Raw genomic sequence first — 22,548 nt, forward strand, 5'->3', positions numbered from 1 at the left:
GTTGGTCTGTCCTGGAGTGGCACCTGGCATTCATCGGGAGCCAAGTCTAACCTCACCATCAGAGGCTCCAGTGAACAGTCAGGTGATCACTTAGTCATGCCCCTCCAGGCTCTCCGCGGTTCGTGGTATAGTGGTTCCACAAACCACATCCGTGACAGTTTGCTCAGGCCATGGATCCTGCTGTACCATAGATCCTGCCCGTTCGGACCATGTATCAGGAGCTTTGCCGATAGAAAGACGCACAGAAAGAGCTGTCCATACAGTTGCATTCTTTAACCACTAAGTTGGAGGCTTTAAACATCCCTCCTGAGTTCCAGCATGTTGAAGCAGCCGTGTCCTCTTCATCACGTCTTGATGGCAATCCAAAGCTCTGCCGCGGGTTACTCAATCAATGCCGGCTACATTTTGAACTTCTCCAGCAACACTTCCTGTTGGACCAAGCAAAAGTAGCGTTCCTTATGTCGCACCTTGGAAGCGAGGCCCTGGCGTGGTTGAATCCATTATGGGAGAGAGAGGATCGGATCATCTCCAATTTGCCTGCATTCTTGGAAGTTTTTCGCAAAGTGTTCAATGAACCCGGGTGAACCACCTCGGCAACATCCGCTCTTCTCTATTTACGTCAGTCCAATTCTTCTGTAGGGCAATATGCGGTACGCTTTTGCACTCTGGCGTCCGAACTCGGATTGAATAACGAAGCTTTGGTGGCGACATTCTGGGAGGGGCTTTCCGGAGATATTAAGGATGAGTTAGCCGATCGAGACCTACCAACTACCCTCGACGGACCTGATCTCCCTCGCCATCCATATAGACCTCCGCTTCCATCAGCGTGCTAGTGAGGTAGCACGTGAAAGAACTGCGGTGCCTGGCTCAGGCTTTTCAAGGACCGCCTATTCCTTCGCTCTCCCTTGTCAAGGACTCATCAGAACCCATGCATATCAACCACCTTGCCCTTGCTAGACAGCGACTGAGAGATTGTTGCGCTAAAGGCCAGTGCCTGTATTGTGGAGATTTGGGACACTCCATTCGAGTCTGCCCGGCGAGACCGGAGAAGCTCCGGTACCTAGGGGCACAAGGCGAGGTCTCCTTAGACGGAAAGGACATCTCCCTACCTCTGACCCTTACTGTAGCTGTGACATCGGGTGAATCCCAGTTTGTTGAGTCGGAGTATTTGGATTCCAAGGCAGCCAGAAATTTTATCCTTGAACTTGGTCAGCTGCACTCTGATACAAGCTCTGCCTGCTGCTCCATCCAGTCTGTCCTTCTGGGTCCAGCTGCTGCACGACCGTTGGTCTGTCCTGGAGTGGCACCTGGCGTTCATCGGGAGCCAAGTCTAACCTCACCATCAGAAGCTCTAGTGAAGTCAGGTGATCGCTTAGTCATGCCCTTCCAGGCTCTCCGCGGTCAGTGGCACAGTGGTTCCAAAAACCATGTCCGTGACAGATTGTATAATCCACTGAGCTTATCAAGAGTAAATGTACCTAGTATATTACTCCCCTCATAAACCAAATATCAATATGATGCATGCAAAACAGATGTCAGCTTGACCTAGCAATATACCATTAGGGTGATAACCAGTACAGCAATAGCCATTAGAGTGCGAACCATTACAGAAATAACCAGTACATCAATAACAATTAGAGTAATGATCCTATACCAATAAAGATAATGACATAGAACATGTGTAATCAATAATGACTTGCAATAATTATATATGAAAAACAAATGAGGTATTGTGCTGAAACCACCTAATTTTACCTATAAAAACTGTGCTTCTTAACCAAATCAGGATTCATTTGAGACACAACTGCTCTGTTCTGTCTTGTGTTTTCTCCGTGCACGTAAAATCTCTCCCTGAGATATGATTTGGCCACAGACAATTATGAGGGTCACATCCTAGTGTGACAGAATCCACAGTTAGGGTACCTTGGACATGTTGTACCATAAAGTCTGGCAGTATGGGTGTGTGCTGTCCAGCTGAAGTAATCTGATCCCTGCTTCAGTCAATTGGAAAGTACCACACCCTACTAAAGCCTGAAACATATCACCGAAAATTGCCAGATACAGTCTTGTTCTACTCTGGTTCATTCCTCTGTGATCAGCTCCTGGCTTGTGCATTTGTTTCCTGTTATGACCCCGGCCCGTTGAGGCTATGTGCACACGTAACGGAACTCTAGCGGAAGCTACCGCGAGAATTCCGGAAATCCATTCCGCGCGAAAATCGCATTCTAAATTCCTGCGATTTTCCTGTGGAAAAACTAGCGATTTGCAAGCGTAATTAGTGTGATGGTTACGTGTGACTGGACACACCGCCTCCAGCAGGGCGAATTTCTCTGACACACGTGACCCTGGATACACCGCCTCCAGTAGGCGAATTTAAATAATATAACGTGCAGCTGGATACCCCGCCTCCAGCAGAGTGAATTTAAATAATAAAGGGAAACACAAGGGAAACCGATGTAATGGAAGGCCCTGCGATAGGGAACGGGGACGTGGAGACCTGCTGCACTCCCCTGAGTCAGTGTCTCTACACTCCTGACAGTCCCTATGCAGGTTCCGCACCTGGCAACGAGCAGGATACCTAAAAACCCTAGCTCGCCTTGCACCTAGCCCTTTCTAGTGAAATGGACGGTGTATAAACTAATCCCACCACTGCACTGAAACACACAAAAGGAAAGGTACAAACAGGGGTAACACCACTTAGGTTTGCTCTGTTGCTCTTGCTCCCAGAAACAGAGTCCACTACCAAAGTTCAGCTTCACCCCTGAAGCTCGACACCTGAATTCAGCTTCCACCTGAAGCTATAACACCAGAGCTCCCCTGAGCTGCCAGGAACTCCTCTCTGTAGTTCCTTCCTCCACCAGACTTGGTTGGAAAAGAGCAATATCACCAACAGTGAGTGAGAGAACAAGACACTCCTATATAGTTAAGCCAGAGCAATCACACCTGTTAGTGATTCCCGTGTAATAAAGCTAACCACCAGCGGGGGCAAACTAGAACAAAAGACACCACTGTGTAATGACCCTAATGGCCACCGGGGGCAAAACTAACTTTAAGCAACCAGCTTAAAGAAAAAAAAAGGTTACAAGTGCTTTTATCTGTCACAATCCAGCATGGATCATGACAATCAGCTTGCAGAATGCTAGCGTTTTCCAAGCGATCTGTAGCATCGCTTGGAAAACTGATTGACAGGTTGGTCACACTCATCAAACATAGTGTTTGAATAGTGTGACCAACTTTTTACTATTGAGGATGCCTATGCAGCATCAGTAGTAAAAAGATCTAATGTTAAAAATAATAAAAAAAATAAAAAATGGCGTTATAATCACCTTCCGGCATCCTGCGCAGCCTTCCCGCGCCTCAGCGATGCTTCCGTTCACAGTAATGCCTTGTGAGACTTTTGATGACGTCGTGGTCTCGCGATAATGTAGCGGTCTCGCGAGGAATATGGACCGCTACATTATCGCGAGACCGCGACGTCATCAAAGGTCTCACAAGGCATTACTGGGAACGGGAGCATCACTGAGGCCCGGGAAGGCTGCGCGGGACGCCGGAAGGTGAATATAACCCGATTTTTTATTTTTTATTCTATTTTTTACAGGGATATGGTACCCAGAGCGTGGAGGACAGTCTCCTCTCCTCCGGACCGTGGGTACCATCCGCAAATGTTCTGCTTACTTTTCGCATGGTGGGCACAGCCACATGCAGGAAGTAAGCGGAACAATGCAATCCTATGGGTGCGGGATCACCGCGATTCCGCAAAATAATGAGCATGCTGCGGATTTTTCCGTGATGCGATTCCTCAGCGGGAAAATCCGCAGCATTAGCACAGCATTGCGGAATCCCATAGGATTGCATGGGATGCTGTTTTTTTGCCTTTTTGTGGCAAAATCGCGCGTTAAAAAACGCCGCGAAAACGCAAAAAAAAAGCAACGTGTGAACGCAGCCTTACTGACTACTCTTGTGTTTTCTCATTTTGTGTTTTCGCTGACTTCATGGTTGTGACCCGACTACCATACTATTCTTTTTACCATCTCACACTATAGAAAAGCAAGTAACAGCGTGGCCCAACCTAGAGGTCTCTGCGTAAGTCAAGATGTAGAGGGGTTAAAGAAGTTAAAGAGTGATTGGAAAAACTTTTACTATAGACAATAACACATCTACTGAAATGATCAAGCTGAATAGTCTTCTCAGGTATTAAAAAAAATATTGAGTAACTAGTGGTGAAACCTCTCTGGAGTAATTAGAGTATGAGGCTCTGTAGCTCTAGGTAATCTAAACTATCGTAAGGGCCAATATTTTCTATCACATGAGTTTCAAGAAGAAATATACTTTTAAAGAGAACTATTTATAATAGTGCAGAGGTGAGGTAATGTAAATTTAGATCTCGGGCATTTGGAAGAGGCAGTCGTGACCTTTTTTTAACCCCTTCACGTTTTAAACAGCTAACATGTGCCCCTAACAGCCGCAGGTGGAATTGCGATCCACCCGCGGCTGTTAAACCCATTAAATGCCGCTGTCAATCTCTGACAGCGGCATTTAATGTCGTCACGCAGGAAGTGTGTCACTAATCCCATCGGTGGCTCCGTCACGTGATTGCGGGTCACCGATGGGTTGGCATGACAATCAGAGGTCTCCAGCAGACCTTTATGGTTGTCAGTGCCAGATTGCTATGAGCGCAGCCCAACAGTGTGCACTCATAGCCAGTGAGCATTTCTGCTACACACAGGCGATCTGATCATCGCCTTTGTGTAGCAAAGGTGATCGGACAACTGCACATTCTACTATCCCATGGAGACTATTGCAGCACGCAAAAAGTAAAAAAAAGTTTTTAAAAATATAAAATATATATATATATATATATATATATATATAAAAGTTCAAATCACCCCCAATTTTCCCCATTCAAAATAAAACAAAAAAATACACATATTTGGTATTGTTCAGTATCGCCTTATCTATCAAGCTATAAAAAGAATTAATCCAATCGGTAAACGGTGTCAAAACATCAAAATTACGTTTTTTTTGGTGGTTTGCATTTTTTTTCACCATTTAAATAAAAAACAACCTAGACATGTTTGGTATCTACGAACTCATAATGACCTGGAGAATCATAATGGCAGGTCACAGTTTTAACATTTGGTGAACATGGTAAAAAATAATCCCGAAAAAAAACATTGTGGAATTGCACTTTTTTTGCGATTTCACCACACTTGGATTTTTTTTTCCATTTTCGAGTACCTGATATAGTAAAACCAATGCTGTTGCTCAAAAGTAAAACTCGTCCCGCAAAAAACAAGCCCTCACATGGCCATATTTATGTAAAAATTTAAATTTTGTGGCTCTGTGAAAAAGGGGAGTGAAAAGCAGAAACACGAAAAAGGGCTGTGGCGTGAATGGGTTAAAGACTACCAGGGACTTACAGACTTATATAGGCAGGCCAATCCCACCACAATCAAACTATCATACAGAATGACCTGTAAAAAAAGACATTTATTCCTTCAATGTTACATCCCCAACAGCAACATGTATGAAGGGAAAACTCAATTAAACTACGCAGGTCGCATGCAGCGTCATGAGCCCATAGGAGGAGCGGCAGGAGGCGGAGCTGCACGGTGGCCGTGCACTGTGCCTCCTAACGCAAGTGGGAAAGTAGCCTTAGAGATATATGATGGCACAGGTGTAATGTTTTTTATGCAGTTTTCACAATCCTCCTTGAACTTAGTTGATTTTAAAAGAAATTGAAAAGTCAGGAAAAAGGGAAACTCTGTTGTTATTGTCCAGAAATTCACACTTGGCCTCACTGCACATTCAATGTTGTCAATCATAAAAGTGAAGTTTGGCCAGAAAGCCTGGACCTGGTCTTGTAGGGACCATATGAGCACATTCAGCAGCACAGAAGGGAGAGAAGGGAGATTCATCCAATAAGATATCAGGGATCTAGGAAGTCAACAGCATCATTACCCTCCACTTTCTCCTACAAGCCCATCAAAATATTTTTCTGCAAGTCATTTTCTAACTTGTCGGCACATTCCACGTACGCTGTCATTTGGCTTTGTAGTTTACAGATTGGGCAGGTAAATCCCAAGAGGTAGGTGGATCCTCCAGGTTGTAAGTTCTATAGATAAGGCCTTTCAATGCCCAAGGTCATTTGTACAGTTTTGGGTGGAGGAGAATGTTTTGGTCTAGCGGCAAAATAGTGATCACATGATTGTGATACGGCTGGACTACACCACTGATAAAGCAGCCACAGCCGGTGACTGAGAAGAATCTGTGACTTCTCTGCATTTAGTGGTTACTACTCACCTGGGTAGTCATATGTAGGAATCTCCTCTTTACACCACTCATCACCCCTCACATATGTCTCTGTAGTATTAATATGGGTCAGATCTTCACCCTGAAACAAATATTGTAAAAGTCACAGACAGATGGAGAAGTCACATCTATGATCAGCTCTAATCCTGCCATCTCCACCGTTCTCATTACACAAGTATAAATCATATAATACTGGTGGATAAAACAAGACTGAGCAGGGTAATTCCATGTCAAGTGATCCCAATCTGAATATTTTTTTACCCAATGTCTTCAGATTTTTATTTTCTATATTTTTTTGAAGTGCTACTTTAATCAATTACAAAAAACAGATTTACATTTTTATTTCCATTACCATATATAAGCCATAGTATAAGCCAGTGCGCATAATTTTGCCACGAAAAACTGGTTACACTTATTGACTCGAGTATAAGCCGAGTACGCACTGTCCCCTCATCCCTATCCTGGTATGCATGGCTCCCCCGTCCCTGTCCTTGTATGCATGGTTCCTATAAAAAAAACATCCTACTTACCGTCTCTGCACGCCCTCGCTGCATCCCTTTCCAGCAGTAGCAGCTATTCTGCTGAGCGATCACGTGGCCCCGCTCATTAAGTCAATGAATATTCACTCCACGCCTATGGGAGTGGAGAGGCGGGAATATTCTTTACCTTAACCCCTTTCCTACATTGGACGTAATATTCCGTCCATGTGACCTGGGCCCTAAGTCCCATGGACGGAATATTACATCATAGCGATCAGCGGCACCCACGTGGTGAGCGCCGCTGATCGCGGCCGGGTGTCAGCTGATTATCACAGCTGACACCCAGCACAATGTGTGACCGCCCCCTACACGTTAACCCCTTGCACACCGCGATCAAACACGATTGCGGTGTACCGGGGGTTAAAGGGAAGCATCGGCAGGGAGGGGGCTCCCGCCGTGCTTCCCTGAGCCCCCCACAGCAGCGCAATGTGCAGCGCTGCTGCAGGGGGTCTCTTTCCCTACAGGTCCCCAGATCCAAGATGGCGACGGGGACCTTCGGGGGCCTGTAGGGAGCTGACTTCCTCAGTGCCTGCAAAGCGCAGGTATGAGGAAGCCTGCAGCAGTGCCTGTGACAGATCGCTGATCTGTCACAGTGATCTGTGATGTGACAGATCAACGATCTGTCACAGGACAGTGATGTCCCCCCTGGGACAACCTAATAACGTTTAAAAAAAAAAAAAGTGTAAAAATTTTTTTAAAAAAATCGCTAAATAAATTAGAAAAAAAAAAATATTCCCAAATAAATTCATTTTTTGGAAATAAAAACAAAACAATAAAAGTACACATATTTGGTATCGCCGCGTCCGTAACGACCCGCCCTATAAAACTGTCCCATTAGTTAACCCCTTTAGCGAACACCTTAAAAATTAAAAATAAAAAAGGAAGCAAAAAATAATGATTTATTATCATACAGCTGAACAAAAAGTGCAATAATGCGCGATCAAAAAGACGCATATAAATATCCATGGTACCGCTGAAAACATCATCTTGTCCCGCAAAAAATGAGCTGCCACACAGCATCATCAGCGAAAAAATAAAAAAGTTATAGCTCGCAGAATAAAGCGATGCAAAAATAATTAACTTTTATATAAAATAGTTTTCATTGCATAAAACCGCCAAAACATAAAAAAAGACCTAAATGAGATATCTCTGTAACCGTACTGACCCGAAGAATAAAACCGCTTTATCAATTTTACCGCATGCGGAACGCTGTAAACGCACCCCCCAAAAGAAATTCGTGAAACGCTGGTTTTTGTTCATTCTGCGTCACAAAAATCATAATAAAAAGCGATCAAAAAATGTCACGTGCCCGAAAATGATACCAATAAAAACGTCAACTCGTCCCGCAAAAAATAAGACCTCAGATGACTTGGTGGGTCAAAATATGGAAAAATTATAGCTCTCAATATGTGGTGATGCAAAAACTATTTTTACAATAAAAAGCGTCTTTTAGCGTGCGACAGCTGCCAAATATAAAAACCACCATAAATAGTAAATCAAACCCCCCTTTACCACCCCCTTAGTTGGCAAAAAATAATAAAATTAAAAGAAAATGTATTTATTTCCATTTTCCCATTAGGTTTAGGGCTAGGGTTAGGTGTTATGATGAGTCATCGAAGGAGGAAAAAACAAAATACAAGCTAAGTCCAGAAAAACCAGAGAGGTTGGCAGCTATCGGATTGCAGACCCCTGAACCTATCCACAACAACTAGCAGTAGCCGTGGGGGGGTTCCTACGGTGCCCTAGACCCCTCGATCACAGCCGGAGAACTACATAGCTTAAAGACAGAAAGGGGAAAAACTAAACTGCCCCAGAGCAGACCCCAAAGCAATAGGCAGCCCCCAACATAAAATGACGGTGAAGCAAGATGAAAACACTAACACAGATAGAAAGATAGGTTGAGCAAATGATGGGGCCCAAGCTAACTAAAATAGGACAGGATAGGAAAGCTGCTGTCTGCCATCCGCAAAAACCCTATCCAAAATGTGCCAACCGACTGATAGGAAAAACAGGCCCTGAAGTCGCTAGGCTTCAAAAGACTAAATCATCACTCAGGTATATTCTGAAGACAGAGCAAAAGATCAACAGATCAGAGACAAAAATGGAATTCAGCTCACCCTCGGCCGGGGATGGCAGAACTCCCAAAAAACAAGGCAAAACAAAAACAAAACTGAAGTGTACAAAGCAGAGCATAAAAACTTAGCTTTGAGACGCAGGAATCAGACTGGTCTCCAAGAATCCAGCAGGATCACCAGCAAGGCAGAAGGGCGTCGGCTGCCTTATATCCAGTCCTCAATTCCAGCCACCCAGTCATCATCTAGCTGCCCAGGTGTTTGGTAATCAGCCTCACTACCTTCCTTCACCAGAGGAGGGAGTTCATCAGACCTCAACGGTGAAGGGAAAAATGAACTCACAACAGTTAGGGCTAGGTTTAGGGCTAGGTTTAGGGTTAGGGCTGAGATTAGGGTGAGGGGTGTGTTGCGGTTAGGGTTGGAGTTAGAATTGGGAGTTTCCACTGTTTGGGAACATCAGGTGCTCTCCAAATGCAACATGGCGTCGGATCTCAATTCCAGCCAATTCTGCGTTGAAAAAGTCAAATGGTGCTCCTTCCCTTCCAAGCTCTGCCATGCGCCCCAAACAGTGTTTTACCCCCACATATAGGGTATCAGCCTACTCAGGACAATTTGCAAAACAACTTTTGGGGTCCAATTTCTCCTGTTACCCTTAGGAAAATAAAAAATTGGGGGCAAAAATATAATTTTTGTGGAAAAAAATGATTTTTTTATTTTCATGCCCAGGCGTTCTAAACTTCTGTGAATCACTTCAGGGTTCAAAGTGCTCACCACACATCTAGATAAGTTCCGTGGGGGGTCTAGTTTCCAAAACGGGGTCACTTGTGGGGAGTTTCAATAGTTTAGGTACATCAGGGGCTCTCCAAACGCACATGACACCCGCAGACCATTCCATCAAAGTCTGCATTCCAAAACGTCACTACTTCCCTTCCGAGCCCCAACATGTGCCCATACAGTAGTTTTCTCCCACATATGAGGTATCAGCGTACTCAGTACAAATTGGACAACAACTTTTGGGGTCTAATTTCTCCTGGTACCCTTGGGAAAATAAAAAAATTGGGGACTAATTGATCATGCCCGGGCATTATAAACTTCTGTGAAGCCCTTGGGGGTTCAAAGTGCTCACCACACATCTAGATAAGTTCCTTAGGGGGTCTAGTTTCCAAAATGGGGTCACTTGTGGGGGGTTTCCACTGTTTAGGTACATCATTGGCTCTCCTAAAGCAACATGACACCCGCAGACCATTCCATCAAAGTCTGCATTCCAAAATGTCACTACTTCCCTTCCGAGCCCCGACGTGTGCCCATACAGTAGTTTTCTCCCACATATGAGGTATCAGCGTACTCAGGACTAATTGGACAACAACTTTTGGGGTCCAATTTTTCCTGGTACCATTGGGAAAATAAAAAAATTGGTGACTAATAGATCATGTTTGTGGAAAAATACGATTTTTTTATTTTCACGCCCAGGCATTATAAACTTCTGTGAAGCACTGGGGGGTTCAAAGTTCTCACCACACATCTAGATTAGTTCCTTGGGGGGTCTAGTTTCCAAAATGGTGTTATTTGTGGGGGGTTTCCACTGTTTTGGTACATCAGGGGCTTTCCAAACGCGACATGGTGTCCAATCTCAATTCCAGCCAAAAACGTCAAATGGCGCTGCTTCCCTTCCGAGCTCTGCCATGCGCCCAAATAGTGGTTTACCGCCACATGTGGGGTATCAGAGTACTCAGGACAAATTGCATAATAACTTTTAGGGTCCTGTTACCCTTGGAAAAATAAGAATTGAGGGTGAAAACATCATTTTTGTGGAAAAAATATGATTTTTTAATTGTACGGCTGTATGTTATAAACTTCTGTGAAGCCCTTGGGGGTTCAAAGTTCTCACCACACATCTAGATAAGATCCTTGGGGGGTCCAATTTCCAAAATGGTGTCATTTGTGGGGGGTTTCCACTGTTTTGGTACATCAGGGGTTTTCCATGGCGTCCGATCTGAATTCCAGCCAATTTTGCATTGAAAAAGTCAAACGGCGCTCCTTCCCTTCTGAGCTCTGCCATGCGCCGAAACAGTGGTTCCCCCCCACATATCAGGCATCAGCGTACTCAGGACAAATTGCACAATAACTTTTGCAGTCCAATTTCTCCTGTTACCCTTGGTAAAATAAAAAAAATTGAACCTGAAGTATTTTTTTTGTGAAGAAAAGTTAAGTGTTCATTTTTTTAAATATTCAAAAAATTCCTGTGATGCACCTAAAGGGTTAATAAACTTCTTGAATGTGGTTTTGAGCACCTTAAGGGGTGCAGTTTTTAGAATTCTGTCACTTTTGGGTATTTTCTCTCATATAGACCCCGCAAAGTGGCTTCAAATGTGATGTGGTCCGTAAAAATAAAATGGTGTTGCAAAAATGAGAAATCGCTGGTCAATTGTTAACCCTTATAACTTCCTAGCAAAAAAAAATTTTGGTTCCAAAATTGTGCTTATGTAAAGTAAACATGTGGGAGATGTTACTTATCACGTTTTTTGTGTACTGTATCTCTGTGATTTAAGGGCATAAAAATTCAAAGTTGGAAAATTGCAAAATTTTAAAAATTTTCGCCAAATTTCCATTTTTTTCACAAATAAACACAAGTTATTTGAATGAAATTTTGCCACTAACATGAAGTACAATATGTCACGAGAAAACAATGTCAGAATCACCAGGATCCATGGAAGCGTTTCAGAGTTATTACCTCATAAAGGGACAGTGGTCAGAATTGTAAAAATTGGCCCGGGAGTTAACGTGCAAACCACCCTTGGTAGTGAAGGGATTAATGAGCGGGGCCACGTGATCGCTTGGCTGGAAGAACTGCCGGCGCCAGAACAATTGAGATGCAGCGATGGCGCTCAGGGAAGGTAAGTACTATGTGTGCTGGAAGCCGGCTGTCACTGCGCTATTACAGATAAATTAATATTCATTTCTATTTAGCAGCGGCACAGGCTTTATCTACAGCCGCCGATCCCTGCCTCTGTGGCCCGCTGCTCCGCCACTTCTCTCCGCCATCTTTCTGGGACAATTAACTTGTGCATAAGCCGAGGGGGCGTTTTCAGCACACAAAAAAGTGTAGAAAAACTCGGCTTATATACGAGTATATACAGTAGTTAATTTTTATAGATTTTTAAAGATTCTAAAAAGTCTGAATTTGGGGCTTGTATTACGTTACATTTTTTATCATATCTTGTGTTAGAAATAACAAAGAGATGTGAGAGGGACCGTTTTGTTTAGAATGGTAAAGGCTGTAATTTGACCTTTGGCATGACAACCAAAAGTCTCCAGCAGACCTTTATGGTTGTCATTGCCGGATTGCTATGAGCGCAGCCCGGTGGTCGGTGCTCATAGCCAGTGAGCAATTCTGCTGATCATCGCCGGTGTGTAGCAGAGGCGATCAGACAACTGCAGCTTCTAGTCTCCCATGGAGATTATTGAAGCATGCAAAAAGTTAAATTAAAAAAAACAGTTTTTAAAAATATTACAAAAAGAAATAAAATAAGTTCAAATCACCCCCTTTCTCCCCCATTCAAAATAAACAATTAAAAAAAAATCAAACATACACTTAATTGGTATCGCTGCATTCAGAATCGCACAATAAATATGAAAAAAAAAAAGAATTAACCCAATCAGTAAACAGCGTAACAAGAAAAAAATCAAAATGCCAGAATTACGATTTTTGGTTGCCGTTACATTGCAAGAAAATGCAATAATGGGCGATCAAAAAACGTATCCACGAAAATGATATCGATAAAAATGGCAGCTCGGCACGCAAAAACTAAGCCCTCACCCAGCCCTAAATCACAAAAAATGGAAACTCCACAGGTCTCGGAAAATGGCATCATTTTTTTTAAATCAAAGTTTGGATTTATTTTTAACAACTTAAATAAAAAAGAACCTAGACATGTTTGGTGACTATGAACTCATAATGACCTAGAGAATCATAATGGCAGCTCAGTTTTAGCATTTAGTGAACATGGTAAAAAAAAACACAACTGGAATTGCACTTTTTTTTCAATTTCACCGCACTTGGATTTTTTTTTACGTTTTGCAGTACAAGATATGCTAAAACCAATGGTGTTGTTCAAAAATACAACTTGTCCCACAAAAAAAACAAGCCCTCACATGACCATTTTGACAGAAAAATAAAAAAGTTACGGCTCTGAGAAGAAGGGGATCAAAGAACGAAAATGCAAAAACTAAAATACCTCCTTTGTTAAAGTGTTAATTAATGCTATATTCCACACCTCTTCTGGGGTGAGCTTGTGGCAGTCACCTTTCTATATCTGCTCAGGTTGTCTCCGTTACTGGGCAGATCGGGGAGATGTGACTGGATTGGTGGAGAGCAGTCTGAGTGGGAATATTTGAGTGTTTATAAAGCTCATCTCACGGTCCAGGCAGCTGTTTGTCGTGTGAAGAATCAGCCGAAGCTTCCCTCCCAATAACTAAAAAAACATGAGCTTTTTATTTGGAAAACCTAGACTCTACACTTTAAGATCCCAGGCCGAACAGACCCGAATTCAAGATTTTCTAATTGACACTGTCTATATAGAGGTTTTCTTTGTTATTTTTTTTATTTACGCAAGTATGATCCCATTGAGAGCCCAACTTGAATTTTGGTACAGATGTGGCTAGGAGCATAGGAGGCACATGGGAATTTTTTGCTTATTTTATTTCATACTGATTTTTCGAAAATGTATTTTGAAATTTTGCGTTTGATTCTGCATGGTTAAAATATTAACAAAGATACTCTTGTGACATAGCTGTTGAAAGCCTGTACTGTTCTAAGTTGAAAGCTGTTTTTCAAAGAAATTCACATTTTTTCCACAATTTTGAAAATTAATTAAAAAAACCCTAAAATTTATAGAATTTTTCTTTCTCATTTTGCATCCTCTAACACAGTATTACCAAAGAATAAATTCTCAAAATAATGAAAAATCTAGTAGTAATATTCATTGGTTCACTTGACATGGTAAGACCCAGCACAAGACCTTCACAGCCGTCTACACATCATAGGGGAGATCTCCTGACACCTTCTCTCCATCTACCTGATGATCCTGAGGAACACTGGGATCTTCTTGTTTATAGTGCTGTGGAAGAAGAGGATGGGGACATCTCTCTGGTGTTGTCCTCTTACTGGATAGATCTGGAGGAAACACATATAGGACTGAATTCATTCTTTACATACAGATAATTATAGGCTGTGTGTATTTAGTCCTGTCTATTACCTGGTGATGTGAGGGGCTGGGAAACCTCCATTTCTACATCCTTGTACACATCTTTGTGTCCTTCTAAATACTCCCACTCCTCAATGGAGAAATAGACGGCGACATCCTGACACCTTATAGGAACCTGACACATACAATGATACCGTCATCCCCCGATCCCTTCATAGCATTATTGTATAATGTCCCAGCATTCCCAGCAGTGTCACCTCTCCAGTCAGCAGCTCAATCATCTTGTAGGTGAGTTCTAGGATCTTCAAGTCACTGATCTCCTCATGTATTAGGGGGTGAGGTGGAGGTGCTGTGATTGGGCTCAGGGGTCTTCCCCATCTGTCAAACACAGGGTCCTGACAGCACTCACTAGAGGTCTTCTTCACTACTGTGTAATCCTGGTTATGGAGAGACACATTAATAAATCTCACTACAGACATTCCCAGAGTCCTCACCTCTCCAGTTCTGTCCATCTGTTATTCCCATAGATAAGAATGATGTAATGTGATGTCATCAGAATCTCTCACCTCTCCAGTAAGCCGGAAGAGGATCTCTAGGGTGAGGTGTAATATACTCTCTGCCATCTTGTCTCTATCCATATCCATCCTTGATGTGTAATTCAGAAAAATTCTATAAAATGTTCATTGACAGGATCCGATATTGTAGAGACCTAAATGAGAAGATGAGCCAATGTAACATCATAAAAATCCTGTGTAAGAATACAATTCCTGGAAATAATAAGGGGATTATTCTCTAATCTTGTATAGACTGGAAGACAAGATGAATTGCTAAGATATCTCCTCCATGATCCCAACCACTGGCTAAGTTGGCCACTGCTTCTGTAACTGATTAGCTTTACAAATCACAAGTTTGTTGGGACTGAACAGGAAATATCGAGACTGTCGGGGACCCAAGCACCAATAATATTTTTATTATTTTACAACATTCTACTTTTTAATGATATCTACAAATAAACCCTATATATTTTAGGCCACAGACAACAAGCAGTTTCTCCCTCGGAGTCGGCAGCTGAATACGTTTCTCATAGACTCATCTTCCATAACGCTAATTCTCGTCTCATTTCCCGACACTGGAATCGGCATTAGCAATACTGCAGGAGATATTCATTACACGGGACAGGAGAAATAACTACTTCATGAGGACGACATCTTCATCTTCTACTACGGCTCTAGAAACATATTTGGCCAGAGTCCGTCACTGACTCCATCCCCACTGGCCGTCTATATGAAGGTTTCCCGTCTTCCCCGCACTGTAATCTTCTATCACGTTAGATCTCCGGTCTGATTCACACACAGTAAATTGAAACTTTTATAAAGGCTTGTTTGTAAGAACAAGACAGGAGTTATTTGATGCCAAATTCTCCATGTACAGTGTTTTTTCCCCTCTGGATAATTTTTAGGGGGAATTTTCCCGTCCATAGACTTTAATATATTTTGTGAAAAACACATAAAAAAAATGTTAAAATGTTACAAAATAAAATTGAGGATGAGGGTACTGTGGGAACATTATACTGTGTGGGGGCCAGGATAGGGGCACTGTATACTATGAGAGTAATACATGTTCCATTGGATCCCGTCTTTCATAGTTGGGTTGTATGTATGTATCAGCGGAAAAAGAACAAAACCATTGTGATTCTTATAAGGAGGTAACACAAAAACACCTTTAAAATAAAACATTTATAAAATGACACCACCATTTGTGAATCTTCCTTTCTGTCACATCCATAAAGGGGCACTTTTCCGTGTTTATCAGAACTGTCCGAGGATTATTAGAGGAAGTAGTGTCCCCCCTATTAGAAGGAACACCTGTGGCTATTGTGGTCTTTACCTGCTACAGTTCTGGTGGGATTTACTCGGTAAAGTGTCTTGTGGTAAAGTGGACGTTGGACAAACATTACCATCAATTAACATCAGACTGAAGGAACATCGCTCCTCTATTCAGCTCTAGGATGAAATCCACTGCGGCCCCTGCAAGAAAAGAAGGAGCAGAAGTCTGGTGAGACCACTGTGGCCGGACATTTATTGGAGATTGTGATAAAAGTTCTGATCTCCGATGGTCGGTGTTAGAAGAGGTGACCAGAGTGGATTCACAATCACAACGCAGGAAACTTCTACAGAGACGAGTTCTGGATTTATTCCCTGGTATCACTTTCTCTCAAAGGGTTAAATGGCGTCTGTAACTTCAATGTCTTTCTATGAAGCTTCTTCTCTGAACTTTCTTTCTGTTTTCTGCTGTAATTCTATTACTCTCTGGAATCAGGAATGTATTAAGTCCTATAGAAACTGCGTAGAAAGAATCATTTCTAATTCTGTTTCCAGAATTCTTCTTGTCGGAATTGGCCTCGATATCCCCTGTGCAATAGATTTCTAGTATTAGTAGGTTATAATCCTGTGACTCTATGGACGTGTGGTGGTTGTTTGTTTCTTTCCCTTTTTTGTTGTTTCTTGTGTCATTTATTATCTTTATGCCACGCATCTGTATTGGTTCTGACATTCGGGATCTTCTTGTCATGTGACAATCACTATATAAGGACCACCCAAGGGATATGACGCTGGCTTAAAAAAGGCGTCCAACCCTGAAACATCGCAAAAGGTGCGTTTTCCTACTTTAATTCCCTTTACATGATGGAATGGAAACAACAAGGTGAAGTCGCTTGGATGCGTATTGGACTCCAAGATCGCTGATTGGAACTAAATAAATAATTTTAAAAAATTACATGGGTCCCTTCCAATTTTTGATAACCACATTAGATGCACCAATTCTGGCATTTTCCCTGGCTCTTCCTGATTGCCCGGATGCATAGGCAATCAGGGTAATGTTTTTTGGGGTTGATGTGAGCTGTGTAGTGTCAGCTCCATTCTAATCCACGGCATTCCCATGATGTCCACCTATTCTGTAGTACAACCTATGTAGCATCGTGCTGAGAAGGAAGCTTTATAGGTCACTCCCGGTCATGCTGTGCTATTCGTGGTGATGACGTCAGTAATGTTATTGTTACTGAATTCACCACTCTCATGGAGCACAGCCTGACCGGGAATGACCTATGAAGCTTCTTTCTCAGAATGAGGCTCCATATATTGTACTACAGAATTGGTGTATGTCGTGGTAACGCCATGGACTATGTCGGAGCTGCAGGTTTAATAAATTGAGGACAGAGGAACTGTCTCTTTTCTTTATTCATTTAATTCTCTCTATTTATGTCTTTCAGGTTGCCATTTGTGACTACGTCGGAATCCTTGGACTACTTTGGACCAGCATGGCTTTTTTATTTTTAATTAATAAATTCGTGAATCAGGGAGTTCTTTTTTTTTATAAAATATTTTTATGTGTTTTTTTTCTTTTAACTTACTCGCGTGTAATGGGGGTGTCTGGTATATGCCACTCAAATACTGTCGCGATGTGACACGACCCAATGGGGGGGGTCGGTCAGCGGACGGCGCATCACACACACACACACACACACACACACAACAGGATGGAAATGAGGAGAGGAAGGCCCTACTAAGAGGGAGCTCAAACCTGAGCCTGTCCCTGCACCCCCTTAACGCCCTAAGTGGGTCCTTCCCCCACTGCCGTCAGGAACCTTGTCCCTCACTGTCACCTAGCACCGCCCTGGCTAGTGCACTGGTTGGCAAGGCGCGCTAGCCTTACCACTGCAGACAGTAACACACAGGGGACAGTGTAAACATGAAAGGGACAAGGAATAAACACAACACTTAGCTTCCAAACACCGCTGCCAAGCTCCACACCGCAGATGACACAGAAACAGGACTCCAAACACCAGAAGTAGCTGACACTAGAGAGCTGCAATTGCACGGCTGGCCTCCATAGAGAAACTCTATCACTAACAGTCAGCTGATGAATCAGGTAACCATTTAAAGGATGGTGGGAGTGGTCAGAACCCGCATCAGTCGACCCAGCAACTCTGCAGTTACAGCAGATTGCCAGCAGGGGGAAAACTGACATTTAACCCTCGCTGGTCCCGAAAGGAAAAAATGCTACATTTGAAACAGAGTGGAACCGGAGCTGCCACAAATCCAAAATGGATCGTTACAGTACCCCCCCTTTCACTGAGGGGCCTCTGGACCTTCAGCACCAGACCTCACCAGAAATTAAGTATGGTGAGGACTAGTGATCAGCGAGCACTAAAATCCTCGTGTGCTCATTGCTCGGGTCGAACATTTTTTAATGCTTGGGTGCTCGACCCGAGCTATGAGCTCAGCGTAAGTCTATGGAAAACCCGAGCTTTTCTGCAGCGACCCCTCCGGGGGGAGGTCTTTTGAGGGTCTAAAACTGCGGAAATCTATGGGAAAAGTGCTCAAATGACATGGGAACAGCATGGGGAAGACCCCTGGAAGCATTTCTGACTCTCAGGTCACTGCTGTGAACAGCGTTGTCCGAATCTTACCACACTTTTACAGACTCACCAAAAACATACAAAAACTAAACCAAAATGGATTTCCCTTTGAAATATGTTAGGGACATCCTTTCCAGGGTAATGACTTGTATATAAGGCAAAATAAATAAAAAGCAAAAAATGCTCCTCCACACCTTGGGCTATGTTCACACATAGCATTTTTGATGCGTTTTTCAACTTTAGCATTGCTTTCAACCAAGACAAATGCATTCACTGGTAAATGTCATCACTGGGAAATGTAATTTTAACGTTTTACAACCTTAGCTGGCTATGTGGTGTGTGACACATCCTGTTTCATTTATGAAGGAGGGACTCAAAGTCACAAAACCTATTTTTGTAGGGCCATCAGGCGGATTGTAATATTTTTAAAGGGACAGTAGTTGGTCCTCACTATTCTTAGAGGGCCATCAGCCGGCTATGATTTGTGGTTCTCATTATTAAACAGTGGGTATCCTATCATGTTTTTGTGTATGCAGTGAGTGGCAGGGCTGCCCAAAATTTGGATGCACCCCAATACCCCTTTGACGAGACTTACGAGAGGGCCACCTAAAAAGAAATGTTCCCATTATTAGGAAGTTGGTACTCCCATACTGTTTGCCTATGCAGTGAATGCAAGGCCTGCCCCAAATGTAGACGCACCTCAATATCTCTTAGAACAGCCACCCAAACACCCCTTGGAAGAGTCATACAGGATAGCCACCTGAAAGCATTGTTCCCATTATTAGAAATTTGGTTCTCCCATACTGTTTGCCTATGCATTTAATGCAAGGCCTGCCCTGCCCCAAAGTTACACGCATCCCAAAAACCCTTTTAACCGACGTACTGGATGGCCACATGAAACCAAAGTTCCCATTATCATTAATTTTGTATTCCCATACTATTTGCCCATGAACTGAAGGCAATGCCTGCCCCAAATTTGGACGCACCCCAATACCCCTTGCAAGAGACCTGGAGGAGGGCCTCGTAAAAATCTCTTCCCGTTACAAAGAAGAGGGTACCTATACTTGTAATGCCAATAAAGTAAGTGTATTGGCTGACAAACATTTCCCCCTGGGGGATAAAAAGCAACATACTGTTAAAAAATTTGTTGACGAGCATCATAAATACCATTAAAAATAATAACAAGGGTGTTGCATCACGGACCACGGTCACCCTGGTGATCTAGTGGTGGTGAATGAAGAAACGTGGAGGAGGGCCTCCTAAAAATCTCTTCCCATTACAAAGGAGCGGGTCTCTTATACTTGTAATGCTCATGTGTGGCGCCCCCAGGAGTACGGTCGCCACACTGGCTTTGCCTTCCTCCAGGGGAGGGTAATGCCAGGCTTGGAAGCAATGATGGGACTCTCACAGTCAATCCATGCATACAACACAGTTTCACTCTTGACCAGCAGGGGGAGCTCTGACCAAGGTTTGAGAGGAAGGGTGATTCCTGAGGGCCAGGAGGAAGTAGAGTTAGTTAGTCTGCGGAGGGTGAAGAGTGCAGTCGGGAGAATACGAAGCTGGAGGTTGAGCTGCACCAGGCAAACTCCCTCAGCTTGAGAGCGCACAGAACAGGAGTCGGGTCTCCACGGTGGTACGGGTACTAACGGCCCTGCCACAGATACCCGAGGAGTAGGAGGCTGTAGATGCCCTGCTCCCACCAAAGACTTGAGGCACAACAGCGAAACGGATAGAGAGCCGGAGATTCAGAGAGTGAGAGGAGTCCCAGAGAGAGAGGCTACAGCTGTCTCCAGTGCAAGGAGAGTTCTAGGAACATCTGACCGGAGGAACTTCAGAGTAACTAAGGACTGGAGTACTTTACACACACAGCGCTATTAAGGAGACTGCACAGCCCGTCTGTGAGAGAGAATTCCTGAGTTGCTTCCAGGCTAGCCTGCTCAATACCATCTGTAATCAGGACCCTGGACTGCAGTTACCAAGTAAAGGTACTGAAATTGCACCCCGCTGTGTTGTGTCTGCTTCCTAACCTGTCGGCACTGCTACATCACAGTGCCCATCACTTATACACTGCCCTGGGGTTACAGCTTCATCTGTGGGGAGCTACACCATCTAAGCTGCAACACACCATCAGCCCCAGAGGATCTGCATGCAGCGTTGGCTAACATCTCACTTGCCAAACACCACAGATGACGTCACGAACTTTACATTACAAACACCACTGCGATTGATATTGGGGCCCAGGGCCACGGACCGGGTCACTGCTGCTGTGACACACCACCCCCCTGACACCGGCCCGGTACCGAGTACCCCACTGCCCTGGGCGAGCCGCGGGGTGACCCACATGCAGTAAGTTTATGGGTTGACAAACATTTCCCCCTGGGGGAAATAAGGCAACATACTGTCTAAAAAATTTTTTTACGGGCATCATAAACACCATTAAAAACATTAACAAGGGTGTCGCATAACAGACCACGGTCACCCTGGTGATAAAGTTGTGGTGGATGATTAGGATGAGGAGAAGGAGGAGGAAAACAGCAAATAGGCCAAATCAGGAGGTGTGTACCCAAGTGTGTGTGAAGAGGTGCATGGGAATAGACCTCCCAAAAAAAGACACTGAATTTGAGTTTCTTTTATGCTGCTATCATTCGGTGGTGTTGAGAAATCTGGCCCAATCCAGCCCTTGTTCATTTTTACAGGTCAGCCTGTCAGCATTTTCAGTTGACAGGTGGATGCGCTTATCAGTTATAATTCCACCAGCGGCACTAAAAACCCACTCTGACAAAATGCTAGCGGCAGGGCAGACCAGGACCTCTAAGATGTAGAGAGCCAGTTTATGCCACGTGTCCAGCTTGGATACCCAATAATCACAGAGAACGTTGGTATGGTCAGCAAGGTACTCCCTCCGTATCTTCCAAAACTTTGCACTCCTTGTGAGAGTACCCCCGCGCCTCAGGACCTGTGTGATGGGAGGGTCTGAGAAAACTCTCCCAGAACTTTGCCAGTGTTTCCCTGTCTCTGCTGGATTGGAGTTGTGTCTCTCTCGCCTGTACTCCTTGGTTGTTCAACGAATTGTGACCTCTGCCGACAACGTTTTTAGATGGGAATGTTTGTAATAACTCCGCAATAAGGGTACTCTGGTACTGCACCATTTTAGTACACCTGTCTGCCTCTGGAATAAGAGATAGAAAGTTCTCCTTGTAGCGTGGGTCTAGAAGTTTCACCAACCAGTGATGACTGTCAGCCAAAATGTTGAGAATGTGAGGGTCACGGAAAAGGCAGCATAACAAAAGCTCATCCATACATGCCAGACTGCTAACAGGCAAGACTTCTGTGTCCTCACCAAGAGGACGACTGACCATGCTCTTCTCCTCCTCCCTGTCCTCAGGCCATTCACGCTGAACAGACGGAATGACAGTTGTGCTTGTAGTACCATCTATAAAGCATGAAACTAGCTCCTGTTCTTCCTCCTCCACTTCCTCATCGTCATCCAATCCATGTTGGGATGAGATGAAGCTTGGCTGTGTGCAATCACCCTGTATGGTTCCTTGCTCCATCTCATCGTGCTCTGCCTGCATGAATCCTCTTTGATTGTGAGCAGAGAGTGTTTCAGAACACAGAGAAGCGGGATGGTGACACTAATTATGGCGTCATCACTGCTCACCATCTTGGTGGAGTCCTCAAAGTTTTGGAGGATAGATACATGTGTATGACAACCATGTCCACTCCTGAGGTCTTATGTGTAGAGTCTGAACTGAATACCGACGGCCTTGTTGATGCTGGTAGTGAACAACTGCCCACTTCTGCTCACAAATCCTTTATAACATCTGCAGTATAGAGTTCCAATATGTGGGGACATTACACAACAGTCGGTGAGCCAGAAGCTGCAAACGCTGCTGAAGTACGGCAAGGGCGGCTGAAGCTGTAGCTGACTTTCTTAAATGGACACAGAGGTGGCGTTCTTTCACAAGCAGATTGGGCAGCTCCATGTAGCTTTTGAGAAATCG

General features: G+C 43.8%; 2 protein-coding genes across 2 annotated transcripts in view; one reads left to right on the forward strand and one right to left on the reverse strand.

Moving 5' to 3' along the window:
- Nucleotides 1-22,548, forward strand: part of LOC141055913 (uncharacterized) — a 430,701-nt gene that overhangs the window by 234,916 nt on the left and 173,237 nt on the right. The window lies entirely within an intron of this gene.
- LOC141055915 (uncharacterized) overlaps nucleotides 1-22,548 on the reverse strand; it is a 218,453-nt gene that overhangs the window by 97,958 nt on the left and 97,947 nt on the right. The window contains exon 8 of the mRNA XM_073552628.1: nucleotides 855-862. Within this exon, the coding sequence (XP_073408729.1) occupies nucleotides 855-862 (8 nt within the window). The remainder of the gene's footprint in view (nucleotides 1-854; nucleotides 863-22,548) is intronic.

This window comes from Dendrobates tinctorius, unplaced genomic scaffold (genome assembly GCF_039654945.1).
Source record: "Dendrobates tinctorius isolate UK_male_01 unplaced genomic scaffold, ASM3965494v1 ptg000192l, whole genome shotgun sequence".
Classification (NCBI taxonomy): domain Eukaryota; kingdom Metazoa; phylum Chordata; class Amphibia; order Anura; family Dendrobatidae; genus Dendrobates; species Dendrobates tinctorius.